General features: G+C 38.0%; 1 protein-coding gene across 5 annotated transcripts in view; it reads right to left on the bottom strand.

Moving 5' to 3' along the window:
- Window positions 1–576: 576 nt before the first annotated feature.
- VEZT (vezatin, adherens junctions transmembrane protein) overlaps window positions 577–17,412 on the bottom strand; it is a 48,505-nt gene continuing 31,669 nt past the window's right edge. For 3 of the 5 annotated variants that reach the window (XM_015627877.3, XM_033514232.1, XM_033514233.1), the window contains exons 10-12: window positions 17,190–17,290; window positions 15,841–16,048; window positions 577–12,052 (exon numbers count right to left, since the gene is read on the bottom strand). In XM_015627877.3, coding sequence (XP_015483363.1) covers window positions 11,478–12,052; window positions 15,841–16,048; window positions 17,190–17,290 — 884 coding nt within the window. In that variant the 3' untranslated portion in view covers window positions 577–11,477. Of the gene's footprint in view, window positions 12,053–12,094; window positions 12,836–15,840; window positions 16,049–17,189; window positions 17,291–17,412 lie in introns of those variants that run through there. The other 2 variants (XM_033514234.1, XM_033514235.1) reach the window with 1 other exon arrangement.

Genomic DNA, 17,412 nt, shown 5'->3' with positions numbered 1-17,412 from the left:
GTAAATCAGCTGTTTCTTAATGGAAGTAAGAAAACAGGTCCTAATCTGCATTTATATTTTTTCCCCTTCATTTACCTGTGGTACAGGAATAGTACCCTTCATTTACTGTGTGATGAATTACGCATGGAGATGGCACAGATAACTGACTTACTTTGGTTGATGGCCACACTTTTAGGAAAAAATAGCCCTTGGAATCCTCTTACAAATCTCTCCTCAAAATTTGCTTCCTTTAGGAAGCCCACCAATACCTTAGTGAATGTAAGCAGAACCAACCATCTGTAAGACTTACGGGCTTCATCATTCAGTACGTTTTTTGTGTCTTGTCCATTTGTTTATACCTTGAAGAGTCCATTCCAGGTTTCTTCTTTACTATATTATAAAAGTACAGACTATGCTCCAAAATTAAGCTTAATACAATACAGCTGATTACATGTTGGGATCAGTGGAACAATTAAACAGTAGTCTGAATGACTGGCTTTTTAAGACTGGTTTGGATCCACTTCACGCTGACCCACTACACTAGATTCAGGTTACTTGGTATGGTGTGAGTACTTTGAATATGAAGCGGCACAGTAGAAGGATGAGAAGAACAGGTTTTAATGAGAGAAAGAAGAAATACAGCAATACAACTGATACAAAAAGTACACAATATAACACAAGAGTCTAATAAATTAGCAGAAAATTTGAGAAACAGGAAGAAAGTTTCAGGTGGTTGAAGAAAGAGGCTTGCTCAAAAAGATACAATCTTAAGTCTTCATAGATATATATACATTCTTGGCAGTATAGGAAACATACAGTTCTAACATAGAAAATACTGACTGAAGTGTGGTATCAATTCCTGAAGGATATTTGCATATGGTACATAATGAAGTATACACACAGGCAATTTAGCATTCAAGAAGTCTCCAAGTAAAGGAAAACATTTTGGATTCCTTTTTGGTAGACAGACATCTCCTTCTAACAGCAGCAATTGGATCTGTTCAGTATTCAATATGAAAAAAACCACACAAACCTGAAAACAGCGAACAGTAAGCAAGAACTTTTGCACAATGAATTATGCATCAATTTGGCAGCAAAATTCAAAAGATAAGAAAAAATACTCCTCCCTCACCTCTTACCTTTCATGATCAAATTATTTCCCTTCTTCCCAGTAACTTTTTAAGCTTGCCTTCCTGGGGATGTGAATTAGGTGAGAGTGGGTCATACCTAAGTGAGAAGAGTGGTCAATAGCTGTTGACCCTAAAACCAGATCAGGGAATGTTTACAGGAAGAGGTGCACGTCGCCTCCTGGTGCTGCTCATACCAGCAGTAGAACACAGCCTTTGGTAAGTTCTGACACAAAAGTCTAAGCATTAAGAGGGAACCAAAAAGCTCCAAATAAAAGGAGCCACTCTGCCCTGTTGCCACTCTTTTGTCACTTTTGAAGCCTACAAAGGAAGGCTGTCTCTTAGGAGACTATAGAATATAGTAGAATATATCTACTGCAGAGCACCTAAACCCTGTTTCTGGATTAAAGATCTACCTGCTACCAGTATCCTCAACTGACACATTATTTTCTTCCTAAAGCCCCACCTACACAGGCATTTAGGTGATGCTAAAAGGGGTTTTGCCAACAGCTGCCACAGCACAGAGGTCTCTGAAGGATCATGGGAAGGTACAATGAGAAGCATATGACACACAGAAAAACATTCTTTCTTCAGTAACCACTTATTCAGAAAATAGTAACCAGTGCTCATTACTAAAGTGCTTGTACCAAGGAGTCAGCAAAAAAATACTGCAGAAACTATTGCCAGGATTGCTTAAAGTTAATTTAATCTTCAGGATGAAAGTGGAATTATAACTAAAATTCTGTATTAAAAATCAAGCAAAGTGCTCATACAGCATTTTTGCATCCCTGTATAAGCATTCTCTATTCCATTTAATCATTACTAATTGGAGGTTAGATAAGCCACATCCACTCCACCTAGGCAACTGTCAGGGATACAGGATAAAGAGAAAAAATGATACAGGCATTAGTAAGGCAGAATTTTGTTACAGATGCTGAAGAAATAATAGCAACCAAAAAGACTTTAAAAGTGGTTAGCATTATAGTTGAGAAAACTACATTACAGTTGAGAAAACTACTTCTGAAACTAGAGAAGCCCAGGCACAAATTTTAAAATTACTTAAAAATAACCCTGGTGATGTACACAATTAAATATGTAAAAAACACTTCAGGTCCTGATTCATATCCATGGGAAAAAGAATGGAGGTAAATGAAAGTACAAAAAAGAGAAACAAAATAAATTGTAAAAGTATCACAGGCAGGAAACCCTAACACAACACAGGGTCAGCATCCAAGAATGTCTTCCTGTTACTGCCTACATGCAACCCAGAACTTGAGATCTTGGAGCCCTAGCACAGCCAGCCCCCAGGCTTCACACCTGCTTTAAGGACCTGCGGATCTAAAGCTCCTCAAATGAACAGTGTTTAAAGCAGCATCAGCAGCTGGCAGGGCGGGTGCAGGGGAGACTCCACAGAGCCAAAGCACACAAGTTTTCATTGCAGTGGAAGGAAGGAGGCTGACTTCACACAGAACTTAAAGGAAGAGATGCAGGGATTGATTACACACCGATTGAGACGGCAGCACCGAGTATTTCTGTGGAAATGAAACGCAGATAAAATAGAGGCTTTTTTAAAAAAGCTGCTGAAGACTACCGGTCTGGTGAGCGTTTCCTGTCTCCACATGGACAAGAAATTGTGGATCCTTCCCAGTGTCTGCAAAATTCAGAATGTATCATGTGATTTCTCTCTGTAGCCCTGCCAGAAGTCTCTTGCTGCAGTTTGTTCTTTTGAACATTTCCTCTAACATTTTAGCTCTCATTTATTAGCCAATTAAGCAGCAGCTTATCAAGATTATTTTCTTTCCCTTCCCTGTGGTTCCTTGGCAATCTATGCTGCCTTTAGACCCTGTTTTGGGAAATGCTAAGACTTAGCAGGCAGGAGATGTTAAGGAACATGTATTTGTTTACATGTTTAAGACAGGGCAAATGGGCATACAGGCACTCAAAGCAGCTCAGATGCAAAGCCTGGATAAGTGAAAACGAAGCGAAACAGCTCTTCTAATAAAAGATGTAAAATCAGGTTTCAAATACTTCCACATAGATTGCTTGGTAGAATACAATTCTTTTGCCTTTGGATAGCAGGAATTAAGTTTCTGTTTACCTTTCAAGTAAATAACTGGGTACTTTGATATGAGAAAAATTCAACCTCTTTGCCAGACAAACCTTGCAGTGGGATACCCAGCAATACACATCAACATCATAAGGGGTCTGTGTGAGTGTATGTGTATATATATATAGATACATATATATTTATAAAGCTTATTCAAACCCCTTAAATTATGACATAATTTGTTTATGCTCCTCAATAAAAAGTCAAAATTGTTCAGTTCATGGAGACTTAGTAATACTTGTATTCTGAAAACACATGCTCTTTACCAGTGGGAAAGGTTTAAGCACAACTGCTAGATCCCAGCTTCCTAAGCTTAAGGTCAGGCAGCTGTGGAGCCAAAGCACATTGGCACAGCAGCTGGAGAGTACATGTTCAGCCTCTACTGCTGAAAGCAGCAAGCTTGTTTAGAGGAAGGCAGCTCAGCCACGACTGTGCCACCCTCCTGTAGAAAAGAACAAATAAGGCTCATGTAATGAGGAACACGTGTTTGAGGGTCAGTCTTGCTGAGAAGCCATTACCATCTTATAATTATTAAAGAGGGAAGGCAATTCCTGGGAGTGAATGTTCTGAAGGCCAGGAAGAAATAGGAGGCCAGGTTGAAATGTAGGTCAAAGCTTCCTGGAAGGAATGTCAGGACAGACATTGCACCAGCCCTAAGAACCTTTCTGTTTAGAAGTTTATGACTGAGAATGCACAGCAGCACCTTGGCATGGGTTCCCTCTAGCCTATAATTTCATAAAGTTTAGACAAAGGCCTCTGAACTGAAGGAAAATAGTGGCCAAATTCCTCAGCAGCTGGCAACAAAATACTGGAGAGAGCTGAAGGCAGCTAAGAGGGAAGAGAGAGACAATCAGAGTAAAGGACAGACCTAGTAAAAACTGGAGCTTTGAAAGACACCTGCAGTCGTCACATCTAGCTCAGCACTCCAGTGGTCACCCACCTCAGGAGAACACTTTGAAGAAGTGGTCAAACCAGAAGAGCTTCTTCAGCCCAGGCCCTATCTTTTGCAGTTTGGCCACCAATGTTTAGGTTTCTTTTGGGGACAACTTACCTGGTGCATTACAGATAGCCCTGTAGGTGAGAAACAAACTATAAAACCCTCCCCAACTGGGGCCTATGAAAAGGAAAGGCAGGAAGGCAAAAGTTCACGAGTGGAATTGTATATGACATGGATGCTGCAATAGAGGAAGACAGACAATAAACCCAAAATACTTGTGAAACATCCTGTTCCTATTTAGGTTTCACTCAGCACTGTTCTGTGATCACTGCAAGCTTTGTGCAACTCAAGCACACAGGTGCCTGCAGACCACCCGTGAACACCCACACTGGGACATGAAAAACTTGGACTACAATGTCATAGCGAGCAGTGCAGGAACAGCCAACACGAACTTGTTTAAATTTCACCAGCTGTGCCTTTGGATGAAAGATCTACAGGACAGTTTGTAGATTTCTGGCTTTTATCCCATAGTACAGTTAAAGCCTGTTATTATTATTATTATTATTGAAACACAGATACCAAACATTATAAATAGTCCACATTTATGGTGCTTCTGTTGAGATCAAATGCATGATTCTCTGTCAGTAATGGCTACTGAAGATATTAAGCACTGACGTTTCTCTTTTTGTTTATTTAGGAATGGACCTTTCCTTAATAGCACAAAGTAACAGAAAGGATTGGTCTCTCTCTCTTTTGGAAATCTGAGATTTTTTTCAGTTCTCATCCATGCAGCTGGAGAAGGTCAGGAAGCAATCTTTAAATATTAAGATTTGAGCACAGATCAAGCCAACTAATAACACTTATTTTGGGACCTTGTACTAGAGTTGCAGTTATTTTTAAAATGCAACTTAAAAAGTTTTTCAGTAAGTCACAATTATTTATAAGAGCCATTATACACCAAGAGTGCGGTATAAATTTGAGCTGCTATAGATTATTATTTCTGTTTTGACTGTATGCTCCCCATTATGGTGCTGGCCTGCTGTTTCAGTTCTCAAGTGAAAAAGTCAGTACACAACTCTAAATCTAGTTATTCATGTTACAAATACATGTAAAAAGATTTTGTGTGTTATTTTAAAACCTGAACCTCTTAAGAGTACTAAAGTAAAAAGTAAAGGGAGAGGACCATGGGTGTCAGAGGGTCCAGAAGGGTGAAAAAAGGAAGTAGAAAAAAACCAGGCACAGTAATTTCAGTTTTACTGGCAGTATCATAAACAGTTCCTAGAAACATTGGGGAATAAGATGCAAATGGTCTTGGGCAGCCTAGGCCTCAAGAATAGCAACATCAACAAAAGGAATCACAATGAGTAAGGAAAATAATGAGTGGTATCATCCTCACTAGGACTGAGGAAGCCAACTGCAAGTTAAAGCACTGATGCACTTCCAGTCCTATCTATCCATATCCTAAATACTGAGTGGTTACAAAAGCCAGTCTAGATGAGGGACTGGGATTTCATGGCCATGAAGTTACTTAAGCTGTCACAGAAATGCATCCCCTAAAGCAAACTGCCCATGAGGCCTTTAAGAGTTAAAGCTGAGAAGGTACAAGGGTCAAAATACGCTGATCACATGAAAGTGTTCGAGTTTTGGTCCCATTCAACCCTTTTACAATAAGCCACTTCGTAACAGAGAAACTTTTTCCTTGTCTACTAAATTGTAGTCACTTTTTCAGAATCCTGTGTTCAATTCAGAAAGTGTAACATGGACTAACATTGCGCTCACCCTGTGTTCTGATAAGCTGCCAATAACCTGAGCCATGGCAGTGTGAAAGGGAAGGCAGCACAATAAGAACAGCTTCATATCCAGCTGTAGCTCAACCCAGATTACTTTATCCATCTATAAAGCCAAGTTCATGGGAGGTAGATTTCACCCCTAGCTGTGACTGTGTCTTATCACACACTACCACTACCTCTTATCTGATTTCTCCACAAATTTCCAAGTCAAAGAAATCAAATGCATTTTTTAGCCTTTAAAATCCAAGGTGGCAAAATAAACACATATGTAGGAGGGAATTAAATATAATGAGAAAATTAATAAAGCACACCACCATGCATTTTAAAAATTAACCACAGAGGCCTTCAGTTTGATCTCTGATATCCATATATCCACTGCTATATTTCTTGTGTGATAACGTATTTTGCAGTACATGCTTATTCATCAGAGCCCAAAATGCTCTAAAAAGTCAAGCTGAAATTTAAACAAGTGTTTGGCATCTTTAGTTTGTATTAGACCAGGTGGCAGCTGTTGGGAGATAATTCTGTTTTAACAACTTTTTGTTTTGTTAACTAAGAAAAACTTTGTCCAGCCAAATCCTGCTGACACTGAATAAATATTTCTCCTCCATCAGACCAAATATTTTCATTTGCCATGCTATTGGCTAGAGTTGAAAGATATGAAAAGATTTTTCTTTCTATATGGACTCAAATATATTTGAATGGTTTGGTGTTTTATGGGAGGTAATTATTACTCTGTACTCTGCACTCCTGAGGTTAGTCTGGAGCACTGCAACACACTTTGGTCATTATACATCCAAAAATGGAGAGATTTCTAAGGAAGGCAAACCAAAGGCAGAAAAACATGACCTCTGCAGAAGGACTGAGGAAAGTGGAAAATCAAAAAATTTTATTGACAAATCTTCTTGTGTGTACAAGATGGTAATGACAATATAAAGATGACCACATGCTAGCACTGGAACTGGGAATATTTGACCAAATATGAGTCTGAGCAAATCTACGGAAAAGGATTCCATCGGAACCTGTTAAGCTGACAACCACTACCACTGGGTCAAGAAGCCCCTGAGCCAGAAACTGCTGAGGAATAGCCTGGAGAAGTACCACTACACATAGTCTTCTCCATCATCTGCTTAGTCCCTGTCACAGACAAGATCCTGGAGCAGCCTGGCCCTTTATACTGACCAAGTGCCATTCTCACACTCTTGCTTTTTCAGATGAGATAGTATGAAACCTGTTATTTCTAAAACACAATTAGCCCTGGGAACAAGCCATTTGCACAACAGCCACCCTTCACAAAATAGTTTAAAGGACAAGGGCAGTTTAGTATACTTGTCCTCTTGTTTGTTAAAAAAAAAAGGAAAAAAAGAAGAAAGGGATAAACCTACGTGATCACAAAATTCAGTGTGGGCAAACAACTCCACAGAGTCCACCATATAACTGGGTTTTTATTACCAAACAAATTAACGAGAAAGTTGCAAATTTGACACTTCTGAAAAAATTAAAAATTCCAATATTATAACAAACAGTCACACAGAGACAGGTGTGCTTGGGACAAAGTCTAAAATCTCAGTAAAATTTGCTACTCTACCAGATTCCATTTTGCACTTAGAAATCTAAGTACAAGATTCAGTGATTTCCAGCAATCCTTTGCTGGGAGTAAAATGGTTTCATTTCTATGACTGATGGCAGAAGCCTTCACATTTGCAAATCTTGCCCATAGTCGACAGAGGCACATTTAATTGTATTTGGAAGATGCTCTTGTATCTGTAACTCTCTGCATTTGCTTCCATGATACAACCGTTTAATTTCTGTCAAGAAAACATACACTTAACAAAAGGGACAAGTTACTTTCTTATCACAGATCTTTGCCTAGATTTAAGTCTTTACCTAGATCTTCAGCTGTAAAGTGAAGTGATATAAAAAGATGTAGTGTTACACTGCAATCCAATCCAAGAAGCAAGTATTGTCTTTGAAATGCTTTCCAGGTAGTATAGATGGAGAAGAAATTATTTAACCCTTGTTAATTGTACTTGTTTCTTTACTTCACAGAACTGCTAATTGGAAATGGGATAGGGAAAATGCATTTATTGTTAGCTCTGCTCTTCACAAAGGATTTTGGCTGCTGATATTCTTTGTCAACCCATAATTTAGTATGGACTTCCTGCTAAATGTTTCAAAAAGTTACAAAACTCTAAGAAGCAAATGTTCTGTTTTCACAAAAATCCCTATCTCGGGTAACGAGCCAAAGAACACAGAACAGCATTCAGACCTTGACATGCTCAATATATTAAGACAACTCATAAGAGCTAATGCACACTTCGGTGTGTTCATAAACATTGTTTTAAAGGCAGTAATAAATTATGACAAAAAGTCTGTCAGGTTCATGAAGGAATCTACAGCATGTATATACAGTCATTTCAAATGACATAATTATGAGGAAATCTGGATCATAACAGAGTGTATGACATACATAGAGGGAACCTGGTTATCAAATCAAGAGAAGTCAGGCTTTGTGCTTTGTACACAGTTAGCAATATTTTTCTTCAGGGAGAATATTAAATAGATTAAAATAAATGACCTAATCGCTGTTTTATACAGAGGTGATGAGAGGCAAAGAAAACAAGTGAGTCCAGGTGCTCATATGGGCAACTTCTAAAACTGCATTAAGTAAGACCATGGAAATCAGTTAAACTGCTTGTAGAAAATCTTTTTGTTCAAACTAGGATCAGGACTTCCACCAAAAACTCATCGTTTGATCATAGCCATGCCTAATGTCAAGGCTGTAATTTCACACTACACCATCTTTGCCAATAATGTAAATGTGGGCAATCCTGAGCCTCAGGCCAGCAACACAGTATGTGCTGATACAGGCATTTGTAGGTAACTGCTGTTACTGCATTGCTGCAGTAAGAATAGTGAAAAGCAAAAAAGCCTGAAAAAGGGTGCATTTTTGACCTAGGTGGACTCATTAACTGGTTTATAACACAGCCACAACACCCCATGTTGACACATCTGCTGGATAGAAATGAACAACTCACGATGGATGGGTTTTTTTAGGCCAGTTTCATTACCAAGATCAGCATATAATAAAACTAGACCCCAAGTGAGCCACCAAAGTAGATTCTCCAGGATTTTCACTAAGGACTGAAGCAAAGGAATAAAGAGATAGCAGCTTATATAAATGTGAGATCTGTCACCGATTTCAGTACCAATGCAACTCAGGCTACTACTGACTTCATCTGAAACTGTGTGCACAGTGATAATTCATATCCTAAATATGATCACATTTCCAAGTTGGTATCATAGCCATACACACTGTAAAATATGATTTGGATCCCACAGAAAAAGGTCAGGAGTACCCTTTCTGGGATACACAATATCAGATCATGAGATGATGGTGGACAAATTCATGTAAAAATATTAATGGAAGATACATTTATGCTGTCAGAACAATTAGCTAGGAACAAAAAAATATCTGGGCACTTTGTGAACTTGAGGATCTCAAGTCAAGAATGAGGAAGACTTCTTCAGAAGCATGGCCAATGCTTCAAACACAATCTATCCAAAGCAGCTGTTCTAGACTTGATAAAAAAAATTGCTTTCCACAAAGAAAATAAAAGTGTTTCATCATCTCAGCCTAATCTTTAGTACAGAAGAATATACTCTACCACTAAGAGGAGGGTTATCTTCTGAATACACCATGAAAAGCATCTGATTATTTTGTTTTTTCTACAACCTCCTCAAGACATCAACTACTCAGCTTCCAGTCACACAAAATAAAGGGCACAGAACACAGTGTTACTGGTCAATGAAAACTGGCAAAACATTCTCTTCCCAAAACCTGTGTGTGAAGGAGAGGACAGGCATTATACAGTGAAAGAACACTGTAAGTCATATTCTCTTCTCTATCAATTGATATTTACCTCTTTACCATCTGTGAAAAAGTCCACATATTTCACAGTGTTCATGCAAAATAATACAGGCCAGGGAATTGAAAGAGAACACTTGTTTTCTGACATACCATCAAGAGTTCCATCCTAATCTGCTAACCTGCGTTACCTTCCCCACTTTCCATGACACCAACTTAGGAAAGATATTGCTCTGCACCACCAGCATCTAAAAAAACTCTTTACTCTTTAGAATCTGCAAAACCCACTACATACTCTAAGTAACAGCTGCAGTATTTTGTCCTGGAAGTGTATCTGAGTCCAAGTATTCTACACAAGGAAGTGACGCTCTCGTCATTAGAGACACGGGAGCTTTGCTTCATTTTGTGTCAGAGAGCAAAAGGAAGAGAGGGCAATGAAACCATTAAGCAGCTCTTCTGTGAGGTGAGCATCAGTTTCCTGCTCCTTGTAACACCACCAGAGATAAAAAAGGAATTTGCATGACCTCATACCAGACATCCAGACTTCATCATCAGTTAACTAAGTTACAAGAAACAAAACACACAACTGTAGTTCTTTCATGGATTCTTAATCCCACAGGTTAAAGCCACAATCTAAGAAAAAGTGAAAGAACATTAGTGAAAAGCTACTATGGTGTTCAAGCAAAATGCAGCATGTTGTTAAGCTCTCAGATAATTTCCTTTAAGAAAATTACTTCAGGACATAAGCAAAAATGTACAATTGATCATTATATCAAATCACACAATTACATTAAGGTTCAGTTTACAAAAGGTTAACAAACAATTAATAGCTGGCTTAATAAATAGGTGTTTACTTCTCATCTCTGTCAATCCAACAGATAGGTTCTAGATGTCTATAGTACTTTCTACTGGTGTGCTTATAATCTTCCCTAAAATTTACTAACAACACATTTCTCTAACATGAAATACAACTGATAGAAATAATTTATTAACCCTTCATAAAATTCTAAATAAACTTTAATATGAAGCATGATTAATTTTATACTATTTCAGCCCCATACCCCAGGAGACATCAAATACTAGCTCTTTCAAGTTTTTATTTAAAATTCTTCATTTTAGCTGGGTGCCACATCACTAGTTGCAGAATCACAAATGCCTATCGTGGCTTAGCCAACACACTGCAGACACAAGGAGTGAAACAAAAGTGGTGGGGCAAGATCACAGGGAACAGTTCAGGTTCTTCCAAAAGAAATGTCCTGGCTTTTTTTTGTTGGAACAAACACTGATACCATGACAAAATAATCAGAGAGAAAAAAAAATGAGTCTGTTGTAAATCAAAGCATTTTTCCTTCTTTTTAGAAACAAGAAACTATAATAAAAATAAATAAAACAGAAAACACAAAGGTAAATTCTAACCCCCCTCACTAGGATCTTAAAAAAGGACCAGCCATCTCTTTTTTGGATGCAGCGTAAACTTCTCTTACCTGCAAAATTTCAATATACTTAGAAGTCCTATTTAGTGTATCAGTCTTACGGAACACGATGTATTATATTTAGGTCTCCTTTTTTCCATCCAGTATTTTCAGCTTCAACCCCCACCTTAGTTTTTTTTTTCCATCAAACTGCCTGCTGTTGGTTTAATAAAGTTGGTTTAATAAAAAGCTCAGACTTATACTTTTCCTTCACTTTCAGAGCCTCTCTCTTCATTTTCACAGTTCTCCACAAGGTCTTCATTCTCCTCTGTCTTTTCTTCCTCCTCCTCCTCTCCATCATCTCCAAAAGTCTCTTCCTGCATTGTAGTAAAAGTGAAAGACCTGGCAGCAACTTGTGCAGCCAGACCAGATGTGAAGTTAAAATCTGTTGATATGTGGAGCTGGGCCAGCCTATCCTTGATCTTTGAATGTAATATATCCTTAGAGGGAGGCTGTGAAGCCTCTACTCCATCCACACTGCTCGGTTTGAGTTCTTCAGCATCCCCTTCACAGTGATAGTACATTCTTTCTTCTGCCCCTGTAGAAACATCTTTAGCTGCAGTACTGTCTTTGTTTTTCTCCATCTCAGGATCTTCATACAAATATTCTGTCCTGCTTTTATCAGCAGCATTCACTTCTGGATTAGAATCTTTTTCTTCAGATTTATCACAACTTTGGCTGCAGTCCTGCTTTTCTGTATCTGAATTCATATGTGATTCCACATTATTTAGTAGCTTCAATGGTTCTACAGGAGACAAGGGTTTCACTGCAGCTTAAAAAGGGGGAAAAAATTAAATGATAACTAAAAGTGAGCTGCTATATAAAAATAATTTATTTGCCTGAAAAGATGCAAGATAAGGGCTAAAATTACTTTAAAAAATCCCAAAGCAACGGAAACACAACCCACACCAAAACTTAAAATGAAAGTGTTTTCTAATCACAAAGCTGAAGTGAAATGTGACCACTACTTGTAACTATTCCTTAAAATCTGTGACGCAAAGAGACAGCACAAAATTGAAGGTGTTTAAAGCCAGCATCAAACACAGAGGATGAATTCAGTGTTAAAGCAAAACCCAAGTAAAACTACTGTACTGCATACAGATTTAACTGTCTTCTTGTGAATAACAGTTTACCTAATCCACTAAAGGCAGCTGGTACATGAAAAAGTCCTTATAGGCAGTATGGGATTTCGTACACCACAACATACAAACACAACACATATCCACACAGTCAGGTCAGGTGTCCTCACAAGTAAAGTGTGGTTTAATTTAGCCTCTCTTGAAGTTAGTAGCAGCAGCGAGTCCCATTGCCAGCAACGGGATGCTTGCCAGGAAGTCTCTCCTCCCAGTGTTAAGGGTTAGTGTAACTTGGTACAATCCCTCCTTGAAGAACAGATGTCTTTCATTTTAAGAAAACGATATAATGTCCATTTCCAAGTAACAGATTCCCTAAACTGCAGTAGCTCCATTATAGTAGCAGCACGAATATAAATGAGAGCGGCAACAGCAGATTCCCAAGTTGCATTTCCCTTTCTAATTCCATTCTGACTTTACCCCTGTAAGCAGAGATGAAAATAACTCTGGGAAATACACAAACTTTTCATGGGAAACAAAATTTACGGTATTAGGATTTATTAACTGCATCCTATTTCAGTAATATTCACTTTAGCTAGCTGAAGGCAGGCACATCATTATGGTTGTTACATTGATAATTATTGTCACTGAAAGGCTGAAAGACTTTGGCATTGAATGTGCATTGTACTGTTTGCTTTAAAACCTTATATGAAAAAAGGAAGCACTGCACCAGACTCATCTCAGTTGTTTATGGAGTATTTCTTTCCCTGTCTCTTAAAAAATATGCTGCTACTTATTTCTGCCCATTTGCTTGAAGAGACAGGAATATGCACAGTAGTCATCATTTGGGAACAAATTTCTTGACTGCTTCCTCCAAAGAATACTTTGAAAGACAAAACTTCTCAAAAAATAAATAGATACTTGAGAGTGGTAGCTGGCCAATTTGTTGAGTTGACAAATGAATAAACAGGGTGAAATTCATCAGTTTTGAGAGCATGGCTTTCCAAATCTGATAAATAGCTATGTAACAACTGTTGCATGGACAAGGTGGGAGAAGGGGAAACAGATGGATACAACACAACTACTGACAGAATGAACTTTTTTTGCAGAGGAGAGGTTAGGGAAAGGCTGGAAGTGATTTTGCAGCAGTAGAAAGTTGTTTTACAGTGCTTGACAAGTGGAAATGAAGCTACTAAAAACTTTGCAGACCTTCTCAAAAGCACATCCATGTGGCTCAACAGGAGGCCCAAGGACCAGAAACATAAGCTTACCTACACTCCAATAAAGTACCTACTATTCAGACTGTAAGAAGTATTGCCACAGTACTGGCCATTGGAAAACTTGCTTTAGTCTAGTGCTTTGCTAAGATGGTATTTTTTTTCTTCTGGAATCCATCCTATCATCTCCAATTGACTTTCTCATGTCCTCGTTAGGACAAGTCAGAATGGCTAGCTGGGTGCCTTGACTAACAGATTAAAATCTTTGAATATTTCAGGAACTTTTTCCACAATAATCAGAAGTTATAAAAACCCAGGATTTCTGGAATTTGATTGTCCTGTAAAAGCAAGATTCAAGAGGACTATGCAAAAGTGGTATCATGGCCATCCACTGGCTTGGGCCAATGGAGAGAAGAATATAAACCTTTCTGGGTTTCAATCTTCAAGATAAGGCAAGTCAGAAATGTGGAACGTGCAGATCACATGTCTCTTTAAGGACTGACTTGTGTGTGGATAAATAAAACCATAATATGCCAAGGTCCATGATGTCACATTTACTGACTTGTGTTTCTTTTGAAGAAATATTGAAGGATTTCCTTAAAAACCAGTAAAAGATGTTATTTCTGGTGTACATATCAGTCTGTCAGATTAGACACATACAATCTGAGCCAAAAGGAGACAATATTAATTACTTTCATGAACTGGCCTCATGTTTTCCAGGTTTTCACAGGATGGAAATAATCAATGATCAGTCCTATGCAGCTGGAGAAAATCATACTTTCTTCCCTCCTCACCCTTTTATCTCTAATCCTAAACCAAATAACTATACATGGAAAAGAAAAGGAATTAACATGAGCCACAAAGGTTTTCTGGTGAACAGTTACTGCTAACTACAGGAGTCAGCTGACTCCTTCCAGCTATGGCCACGGATGTCCTGAGGATATGTTAATATGGACAAGCATCAGCTGCTCTAGGTAAGGAAATATCCTAGGCAAGTTCTCCTGACAGAAACTCTTTCTGCAAGAATTTCACTAGTTCTTTCAAGACTTGACCTGGAGGTAGGATCACTTCTTCCTCCAACAGTTAGGAAAGGAAGACTTGAAGAAATTTATGTGACGAGTTGTGTGGTGTCATATCTAACACCAGAGGGATAATACAGAAATCCTACTCTTGTGCAAACTCCGGTGTAAATTGATGTCTTGGGGTTTTTTAACACAACTAGAAGAGAAATCAGTACCAATGGTCAAGTGATCTCTTTTACCACAGTTACAGCTTAATGGATAGAATGAAGAAAATTGTTCAGAAAATATATTTTTGATGGTTGATGTCAAGAGACAATAGGTATGTTTTGTTACTTTCTGTTCCTAGTAAGTTACTGAAAAATTACAATCCATGGTCATTTTCCTGGTAGACACTTTCAGAGGCAGAATCCTTGGATATGGTGCCAGACTTGAGGGTTGTTTTTCATAACATAGAACATGAAAATTTTTACAAAGCTTTTCCTAACCTGTCTTTAAGAGGAAGAAATTAAAATAAGAAAAAGGAAAAGACAAACTCCTGCCAATTTTAAAGAAAGTAAATCAAATAGCTCATGCAGTGAGAGGAATTGAGTTGTAACAGACAAACTGTCTTGTTAAGAGAAATTTTCATATTCTTGCTTTCAAGTGAAGTGGATGGAGCTACCCAGCAGTCCTCTGGGTTACTAAAGGCTAGTTTGAAAGAGCTCTTCTTCTTAGATGATTTGTGGGGGTTTTTTTGAGAACAGATTCTGTATTCACTCTCTCATGGAAAGAAAAGCCAGTTTTATTATTTTATTTCTCTAATATTTCAAAGTCTAGCTCTTTGCTTTAGCCTATATACTTTTGTACTTCCGGGATAATTTCTGCTGGTTTCTTTAAATTCTGAAAGGTAATTTATTTATGCACCCTGATAAAAACTCATATTTACTGGAAAGCCATGAAAGAAAGTCAGTTCTTTCAGGTTTATATCCTGAAAACTTTCTTTTTGCTGTTTTAATGTTTTTGTGTGTTTAATATTTTAGCTCAGTGTTTTGTTTAAAGCCAAATTCCCACTTATATGAGTTCATTTCAATATATAGTAAAACGATTATTAAAATATAAAGAGATGGAATGGCATCTAAGACCACACAGCTCTATCAAAGACACTACTACAGCTAAGCACTGTCTGAATTCTAACATACTCAGAAATTCCTAGCAAACAGACACCTATGTTTTCTAAGGAAGGAATTAATTTTCCAAAGAAATGCTTACCATGTTCACTGAATAGTAGCTGTTTCCACTTCTGTCTTTCAATTTCTGAAGCTTTGAATCCCAGTACAGATTTCAATTCTTGTAACACCCTCTTAGATTCCTGTCTCTCTCGCTCTTGCCTCTCTCTTTCTTCTTGGGAGAAGCAGTAAAAATCTTCCCTTTTGTACTCATTATCTGTATCTGAATAATCAACATATGCTTCCAGTTCCTAAAGAAAGAAAGGAAAAAACTCTTGATCTTCACTGTCAGAGTGGACTCAATCCTACAATTTGATCACGATCAAAGATGTCAACACAAGCCAACCACAGTAATAGGGTGGAGCCCTGTTTGAGCAGAGCCAGTGGACCTGACACTGCTCTTGGTGATATCTGTATGATTTGGAGCAAGTCCACTCATTAATGAGATTTCCCTTCATACAGAAATAAGTTCAAGTGATATACCTTGAAAATGGGAAACCATTTCTCCATAATTACAGGTGGAAATAAGCAATGCTGATGTGGGTTTATTTTTTTTTTTTTTTTAAATTTACACTGTAACCAATTCTTGGTAGTCAGGCATCTTGCTGATTTAACTTACATAAGTCCTTATTAAGAGGATATAGAGGATAGCAAACTTCTCTTCCAATTTTAAATATGGTGGATTACAAGCATAAAAAAACAGAGCAGCATTTATGTTATAATAAATTTTCAATGAAATAATTAGTCCCAGCTTTTTGATATGGAAAACCATCTGGAGAGAATACATGTGGGGGAGAAGCAAGGGAGGAACAGAACAGAGGATGTGCTTTCAGAATGCATATGCCACTCAGTTCTGGGATGGAGGAGGCCCACATCTCTTCAAGACAGCCCAACCATCACTCAGGAGTTCCTCAAAGAACACAAAACTTTTCAGTGTTACAGTGAAAAGATATCCAAAAATGCAGAGACTAAGCAAACTGAAGGCAGGATGGTTTGTGCTCGAGCTTGTCACTTTCGCAGTTGTATCAGTTTATCCAGCAAAAGCAGGACTATTTCATATGCTGCCTTTAAGTAATTCTCACTTTTTAATTCTCTGACTTGTGTTGCTGCTCTCCTTCGGTCACTCATTGCTAATGATATATATGAGAAATGAATACTAGTGCTCTTTTTTCCAGGATGGGGAATACCTCCCCATGGAACAGCAAAAGGAATGTACAAAATTCTTTTTTCTACAAGTCCAATTGTGAAGTGGCACTGGCCACTTACTTGTCTGTCTTGGCAAGACATCAAGGTCACTGCACAAGCAACTGAAAAAAAAAAGAATGGATACAGCAAATAATCCTCAATTATTATTTTAAATGTATTTTAAATGATCCTTTTTTTTTTTTTTACCTGCTCTTCAGGGATTGGATCTTTGTTTTCTATGTATATGGCAGGCTGTGTTAAAGGTACTGTAGTATGCTGTAGGTTGTCACAGGAAACTTCAATTTTGCCTTTAGGGGAAAGAAGAAAAGGGATTTTAAAAAATAAAATTGAGTACTCAATGATGTTTCTGACTCACTCAGGAAGGGTCCAAGTATTTTCATAAGCAGGATTTGCACACATGAAAAAAATG

Source organism: Parus major, chromosome 1A, assembly GCF_001522545.3.
Source record: "Parus major isolate Abel chromosome 1A, Parus_major1.1, whole genome shotgun sequence".
Classification (NCBI taxonomy): domain Eukaryota; kingdom Metazoa; phylum Chordata; class Aves; order Passeriformes; family Paridae; genus Parus; species Parus major.
The sequence above is the reverse complement of the archived record's forward strand: the minus strand, read 5'-3'. Positions and strand labels throughout refer to the sequence as shown.